This window comes from Macadamia integrifolia, unplaced genomic scaffold (assembly GCF_013358625.1).
Source record: "Macadamia integrifolia cultivar HAES 741 unplaced genomic scaffold, SCU_Mint_v3 scaffold2790, whole genome shotgun sequence".
Taxonomy (NCBI): domain Eukaryota; kingdom Viridiplantae; phylum Streptophyta; class Magnoliopsida; order Proteales; family Proteaceae; genus Macadamia; species Macadamia integrifolia.
Window position 1 is genome coordinate 4,351 of NW_024868966.1, and position 8,243 is coordinate 12,593.

Sequence of the window (8,243 nt, forward strand, 5' to 3'; positions counted from 1 at the left end):
ATCGACTACACAGTGATACAAACCCTAGCTGTGATTAGAAGCTTACCGATCCCCATATGCATCTATGGGTCACCCAGTAAACCCCGGATAACCCCCTCCTGGCAGTCATGGCATCGGTAACACATCGGCCACGCCAGACAGGTTCCCACCTCTGGTAACTATCACATCGTACCGTGGGAGTGGCACTTCGGGAAGGCTCATCAAACATACCACAATGGGTTATCCAACACCATAACCCCTGTTGGCAAGGGTGCATAGCATAGGGAGTGATACCTAACCACATATATACTGTCACACCCCGTTCGCACTGAACCGGAGCGGTGACCGAGTTAACACCGGTTAACCCAAACCTGCCAGGATCATCAGACACTGTATTCCACCACAGCATACACACACTAACATCAACTCATCAAATCAGCGGAAGACTAAGTTTTACCTGTAATAATTCCCATATACCTGATACCCAAATGGCGATACCATAATTATATACATTTGGGCCCAAAGGCATGATATATATACACAAAAAGAATAAAGTTTGAATATCAATTATGTACAGGAAATTATCAAAAACATCAGAGTACACAGCCCGGCATCGGTATCAAGGCTGGAGCTCAGCTCGGCCTCAGAACCGCTGCCCCGCAACACAGCTCTCACACGCGCAGTCTATGCCGTGCTCAAACTCATCAGGGGTCCACCAGTCCTCCTCAGGAAACTCGACTGCGGGACCCACCCCAAGCTCCTCAGATGCATGACCTGCAAAATCATCTAAAAAGGGGTGTATACGTGGAATGAGCTCACTAGCTCAGTAAGTAGAGAGGTGGACCACACACAACAGTCCACACAATCACAACATATCATATGCACTACATGCCATGCAAGTCATTTTAAATCACATACACCTAGTCAACATTACTAAGTCTTTGGTTTTAGTGCTACTACGACCACAGTGCGCGTATACTCCGGGTACGAGCCGCGAACTCCCTCCCGCGATACGCCCATAGGGCTGTTGGAGAAGGCCCACCGTGAGTACTCGGAAAAATAAAGACAATGCCGTCCACCGGCTCTCAACAGAAATGTAAATAAATTTAAATGACGGTGCTGACTCCAGCAATTTAAAAGCAGTACGATTGGCCCTCTTGAAATACCACCGGGGTTGCCGGCTGTCCTACACGACTCGCCGGGCGTAATGCCTAACCGCCACAGTGTCCGACAACCGCGACCCATGCTTCCCCCCAAATGGCAACCCAACACCTCAACCCCTGTTGGGAAGGGTCGTAGCACGGGATGGTGAGAATCCTAATACCGCATGCTCCTATATGCAGTACGACTGCATAGTGCCTCCGTGTCCCATACCACGGGCCACCAATGCATTCGTTTCCAAGCCGACCCCGGCATCTAATCTATCAATGCATTATGCGACATGATGTACACATTCGACATATATCATCTCATTCAATTTGCATTAAAAGTAAACATAGCATAAATGCACATCAATGTGTGAAATGACTAATCTATATAGTATATTCATGATGACATGACTAAATTAGATATAGTTATATGAATGCCAAACAAATGCCTTGAAATAGGCCAAACGTCCTCTCTCTCCACTTACTTGTAGCGTACAAGGAGTCCCGCTCGGTACGGGTGAGATCCGGAGCGAATCGGGAAGGCTTTGGTGAACCTAACAAAATTGAGCGGGGTTAGTACTTCACCATTTTAGAATCAAAATTAATGAAATTCGACGTCAAAATCGTGTTTAGAACGTCGAAAGAAGGTCCCATGTCCGATTTGGGCTCGATCGGACCCAAAAATCACATTCTGGCCACTCGGGTGGGTCACTCAGGTGGGTGGTCTACCCACCGGTCCAACCCGCCGGTTTGGGACCGGCGGGTAGGGACCCGCCGGTAGGACCCGCCGGTCCTACCCGCCGGTTTGGCCAGGGACCCCCTGGTCCCTCTCGGGTGGGTGTCTCAGGTGGGTAGGGACCCACCGGTTGTACCCGCCGATTTTGGCGGAAAAACCCCAGTTTCTTCTCATCTTCCTCCATTCCTTGGGGACCCAAATGGGGCTTTTCTCAACCCATTCCTCACACCTTTAAAGTCCTATAGGATGGTTCTACCTTAGATCTAACTTAGATTTAAGTGAGGGGAACCATCTTATCTTCTTTGCTCAAGAATGACTTCAAACCCTCCAAATCACTTCCAACTCACAATGCTCCTTCTACCTTGTCAATATCTCTTCAAATCCTTCAAGATCAACACATAAATCATCTATTAAACCTTAGATCCATCATTTCAAGAGGTGTTTACAAGATCTTAAGAAATCATACTCGAATCAAGGGTTTAAAGCGTGGGTTTGGTGAATGTTCATAAAACCCAACTTTTCTTACCTCCAACTGTAGATCTCGAGTTGAAGATTACTCTCCCGGCACCGGAATGGCAAGATCGAGCTTCGACGCCGCTGAAATCCTTCCTTTCTTCTTCTTCCTTTCTTCTTCCCTTTCTTTTTCTCTCTCCTCTTTACTTTTCTCACCAAACGTACGAGGGTAATAAATGGAAAGAAAAGAAGTCATAAAGCTTTATATACTATTCCTACCTAAGTGAATAGTGATGGATGGGTCACTCAGGTGGGTGGGTGTACCCACCTGACATACCCATCCGAGAGTAAAAAAACTTGGGATTTTGACCGGGCTCGGACCTCGGCTCGGACCCTACCCTGAGCATACAATGTAGCGTACGTATATAACCTTAAAATACGGATATAATACCTGTTCTATCCGTACATAGCCTTATGGTAGGTGCACGTACACGATTTGGGCACTCCCGTCTCTTCTGGCACTGGCTCGGACTTGTCGGGCCAGCCGGTGTTTAAGGTCACCCGTGCCATCATAGCCCATAAGGAACCCGCTCTAATATCCTCTGGCTCGGTTCCTGCATGGTTAAACCGGTTCAACCGCGAAATCAGACCGGGTTTAAGAAGCGGGATATTACAACTGATGTCGAATCACATTCCACTCATATCTTGTTAAGACCAAGCTCAATCGCAAGTTTCATCCGTTCAAAGAAAGATGAGAAATCTGCAAAAGATAAATGCATCTCAAACAAAGTAGAATTAAAAATTTAGACAAAAAAAAAGAATCCAGGTAAGGCGTGGAGAGTAAATTTATTATATAAAGAGCTTCAATAGGAATAAGATAGAAGAGAAGCCAATCCTTTAGTAAAACCTGCTGTTTCAACATTGCCCCATATCAGATGCCAAACATAAGATAGAAGTGAAGCCAATCCAATGTCCAGTCATAAATGTGCAGGGCAGAGTAGGCCCCCATTAACTCGTCCAACTGTCATCCCAGTATTTGATGCAACCTAAAAATAAAAAATAAAAAGCAATGTAAAAATTGATGTTAAATGGTCTGTTAGGTTCGAGGCAAAAGATATGTATAATAAGGGGGAGAAATCGCAGCTAAAATCAGTACAACAAGATTTGCATTTGTTAAAAAAACATTTCCTTTAACTGAATTTTACTTGGAATGAGTAAGCCTAAATTTAAATCAAATTTAAAATGATATCAACAGTTAATAAGAGAGAAAGTGAAAGGTGCGCTTAGTCTGTTTTCGCTTAGGCAATCCCTGCAGCACTTGGTGTAAGCTCTAGCAAACAATATCATGTTAATCTGTGAGGGGGACTTGATTTCTCTTGATATTCTTCTGTAGAATTGCAAGGGCTTATGCTGCTTGTTCAGGGGGTATATATGTTGAAGATATGAATATTCTGCAATTTGGCAGAGTAGATCAAACATCTATTTTCCAATTGCAGCATTCTTGAGTCTAGTTCTGTTATCATATACCTGTGAATACCTCCACTAACATTCTTGAAATCTTTGTTGGTCGGTGACGTTGATCAGATCCTCTAGCGAGGTTGGCCGGTCGTTAACCTGGGAACAGGTCTTGGTGCCCTTACGCTGTAGAAGAAGAAGAAGAAGGAGGAGGAGGAGGAGGGGTAAAATCATCTTTTCTATTTTAAAAACTAACACCTCTTTGATGGTGTTAGTTTAAGTGGGTTTAAATGTAATAAATGGCTTTTTAGAAGGAGGATGTAATATAGGCAAACGCCAGAGGAGGTAGATGTAAATCATCCTTTTTTTTTTTATTTGAGAGGGGTACTTGGTTAGATTTTTTTTTTTTTTTTTTTTTTTTAAATATAAAGACTAAAAAAGAAAAAAGACATAAAGGGTGCAAAGTAAATAATTTATTACATAGATGTAGTAAATTAGATTGGTGGCAAAAAGTGAGAAGTCTGCATCTTAAAAAATGCTTGTTTAGTATTGAATGCATCACCTCCTCTTCAACTCCAAGAGACGACCCCAACATCCACGGTTTTGCTTCATTGGTGTTCGTAGTGGCCATGATCTGATGATGACCTTTGGAATGTGGTATATCTTTTGCCAGTCTTCTCCTCCTTCTCTACATCGTGTCTCTAAGACAGGGCATCCTTTTATTACAAGGGTTTGCAGCATTGTTAGTTGCCGAAGACCATCTGGTAAGAAAGTAAGATTTGGACAATAGCAAATCTCTATAGTTCGAAGTGACGTGAGATTTTCGATCCACTCTGGCAACACAGTAAGGCCCTCACAACCAAAGATTCTTAGATGTTGCAATGTTGTAGTGTGTCTTAAGATCTCAGCTAAAGATATCAACTGAGGCAAGTTGATAATATCAATTTTTTGAAGGGAAGTGAGGTGCCGAAAATCCTCCAATAGAGAGAGTTCTAGCCCAGGACACTGATTAATATACAAACGCTCAAGAGCTGTTAAATATCTTATCCTTGGCAGAGATACTAGTCTCTCACACCATTCAATTCTCAGTACCTTCAAAGAGCACAACCCCTGGAATTGGGTCTCATCCTCCCACAAATATTTCATAGCATTGCACTGGTTGACCCCAAACTCTTTAAGAGAGCTAAATCCATATTCCCCATGCCTAATAGACAATCTTGGCAAATTGACGAGGTTGGGGGAATTATCAAAAGTCAAACTCTCAAGAACGGGGAGGTTTCGGTTTTGTAGCAGCCCTTCTGGAATGTTTTCACTTTCCTTCGTTTGAAGAAATAAAGATTTAAGAGACGGGAGCAATGGAAGGGTTTTCAACTTATCACAATTCATAATTCTCATTGACACAAGATAAGGGAATACTACTACTTCTCTTCCTCGTGTAACATTCAATAACAATTCTTCCAAATTTAGCATGCCATATAATTGCAGTTCTTCCAGCAATGGGAATCCTTTAGCCGATCCATCACCACTATCGGACTCAACATCTAATAAGTATCGGACAGAATCCATTCCACTTACATGAAGAAACTTCAGGAATGGTAGATGCCCAAGAGGTGGGAAATTTTCACATCTGCTGCAATCTATCAATTGAACACGAACCAAATTTTGGAGTGACAAATCCTCCATCCAACTTGGAAATTTCATGCCTTGGTACCTTTCTATTTCCAATTTTTTCATGCTTATTGGGGGCTGGAGGCCTTCTAGCACCTCATCAACATTTTCTTGGATGTGAGTTTGATCATTATGTGGAGACCAAGACAAGGTTAACCAGTTAAGGTTTCTCTTTTCCATCAAATTGGCTTCTTTGGCATCCACTGAATTCTTTACGTTCTCTAGATCTCTTATGTGTAATTGTCCTCTGAGGTTCAGTCCTTTTAACTCATTGATACGATATCCAGTCTTCTTCCCCACGATGAACGTGCTTAATGTCTGTAGGTGAATCAACTTCCCTATTCCGATTGGCATTTGCCTTAGTGACTCACATCCACAAATATCCAGGTGCCTGAGGCTGCTCATGGTACTCAACTGTGCAGGCAACTTTTGAAGACATCGACAACGGTCTAGTATTAATGTCTGCAAATGTTTTAGGTTGCTCAAGGATTCAGGCAATGTGCTAATACTTATCATGTAGAGCTTCAGGTACCTCAAGTGTATCAAATACCTCAAGTGTGTCAAATAGGCAGCTGACGATGGTCGCCAACTTACAGAACTGAAACTCAGTTCTAATGCTCGTAAGCATCTACGATTTGAAATATTGAAATTTGGAAATTTCAAATAGGCAGCTGAAAATGGCCGGTAATCTACATCTAAACGACTGGCATTTAGCAGCAAAGTACGAATGGTTTGAAATTTACGCAAAGACTCATTAGTGGATGCTACCAACATTTGTAAGTCGTCGGACGAAAGCATGTTCTCAAGCTTCAATGATAGGTGTCGAATCCCTTTTGGAACAATTATTTCCTCGCCAGTCTTTAAGGTCAAACATTCCTTACCCAAGATAGAACATGCAAGATCATGGACTAGATCATGCATCTTACAATTCACTACATTCAAATAATCATTTTTTTCTACGTCTTGGAAGAAAGACCTCCACACTAACTCGTTGAAAATTTCATTACCAATATCTTCCAACTCCATTTTACCCTTGGATGGAATAAAACCATTAGCCATCCAGAGATGGACTAACTGTTCCTTCTCGATCCAATGATCCTTTGGAAACATAGAGCAATAAGCGAAACATTGTCTCAGATGTGAGGGCAAATGATTGTAACTGAGTCTCAAGGCCGGCAAAATGTTATTTTCTTCGTCTTCTGGTAGATCCCATATTTCACTGTCTCTCACAAATAGCCATTCAGTCTCTGTGTTTTTGAAGCGCATTAAGCTCCCTAGAGCCTTTGCTGCCAGAGGAACACCTCCACACTTCTTCACAATCTCCTTTCCAATCACTACCAAGTGTGCAATCTCTTCTCTGCCATCGCCAAATGCACGTTGCTTGAACAAAGCCCAACAATCGTCCTTTGAGAGTCCTTTTAAGTGGTGAGCAGGAAATGTGCCCATGATTGATTCTACTTTTTCAAGACGAGTGGTTACAAGAATTGAACATCCTTGAATTCCACATGTCAATGAAAATTTCAATTTATCCCACTTGTCCTGATTTTCATTCCAAACATCATCAAGTACAAGCAAAAATCTCCTCCTACTCAACATCTCACGAAGGCGGCTTTGCATTGATTCCAACTCTATGAGATCAGATGCAGTTCCACCCATAGTTTCTATGATTGCTTTAGTAAGCCTTTTTACGTCAAAATCATCAGATACACAAACCCAATTTCTGGTCTCAAATTGATTTTTCACTCTTTCATCATTGTAGACTAGTTGAGCAAGTGTGGTCTTTCCAAGACCACCCATTCCAATTATTGGATAAACCAGTAACTATGGGTTGTTAATGTTGTCCACCAATATCTTAACTATTTCTTCTCTGTCCTCATCTCTCCCATAAACTCGGGGTTCAGTTAGAATGGACGTAGTCTCTCGTTCACTGGTCTCAAAAGTCCACTCCACTGCATTTCCCCGAGGGTTCAAATGAAATTTGGACCTCGCATCAGCAATATCATCAAATCTCTCTCTAATATCTTTTATTCTCTGTCCAATCTTGCGACGAAACATAAGTTTTTCAAAATTGAACCAAGATAAGAAAGAGTTGCTTACCTGGTTGGTGCAGTTTCTCTTCTGGGTTTCTTCTAATTGAAGTGCTTTGGCAGCACACTCATCTAAGATGTCGTCTGCATCATAAGCTGCATCCTTGAGTTTCTTTAGCCAACCTTTGATAGCCTTATCCTTGAATTGCTTCATCTCAGCATCTTCCAATACATCTCTAATTGTGTCTAAGGTGTCAGAAAGCCTTCTCATCTCTCGATCGACTCCCCATACCAAACCAAACTCTTGCTGAAGTAGGGAGTTATGTTCTGAAGAACAACTCGAAGAACTGCATCAACCATCTTGTTTGCAGCTTAATTGTCTACTTGATCAAAGTTGCTTAAATCTTTGAATTGAAAAGAATTTTTGAATCTCTCTAAAGGTACAAAGGAATGATCTTCAAAAGAGCAAATTAAAGAGCCTCCCTCTGTATTTCCTCTGTCCTTTTGTTAACAACTAGAGTCATAAATTCATAATGGGTAAAGTAAGGAGCTTGACTATACTGCTGCTAGTCTTTTTTATTTTGGTAAGGACTGTTGCTAGTCATGTTTGCAAAAGTCCGTAAAAGCTAGGAAAGAAAATATCTTCAATTATTGAGACAGAAGTCTGAACTCATTCCTTCCTATCTACCAAACAGAAACTTCATGCCCCTTTCCTCTTGGACTATGAAGCGTTGGCCGACATGGTTTGGCCCCGTTTGTAGAACGCAGGCCAGGCCT

The 8,243-nt window shown here is 42.1% G+C and overlaps 1 protein-coding gene across 1 annotated transcript; it reads right to left on the bottom strand.

Moving 5' to 3' along the window:
- Positions 1 to 2,959: 2,959 nt before the first annotated feature.
- Positions 2,960 to 7,939, bottom strand: LOC122067255 (putative disease resistance protein RGA3). Its single transcript, XM_042631091.1, has 3 exons — positions 4,334 to 7,939; positions 3,224 to 3,362; positions 2,960 to 3,076 (listed from the first exon to the last, which is right to left on the bottom strand). Exons 1-2 carry the CDS (start codon positions 7,234 to 7,236, stop codon positions 3,341 to 3,343), a joined length of 2,925 nt encoding a protein of 974 aa, XP_042487025.1. The 5' UTR covers positions 7,237 to 7,939; the 3' UTR covers positions 2,960 to 3,076; positions 3,224 to 3,340.
- Positions 7,940 to 8,243: the final 304 nt, after the last annotated feature.

Excerpts from the sequence above, each read along its gene's own strand:
- LOC122067255 (XM_042631091.1), bottom strand. The coding sequence starts at position 7,236 with ATGGGTGGTCTTGGAAAGACCACACTTGCTCAACTAGTCTACAATGAT. Across the intron at positions 3,363-4,333 it reads CTCTTGGAGTTGAAGAGGAG|GTTGCATCAAATACTGGGAT; the intron begins GTGATGCATTCA and ends TTTTATTTTTAG.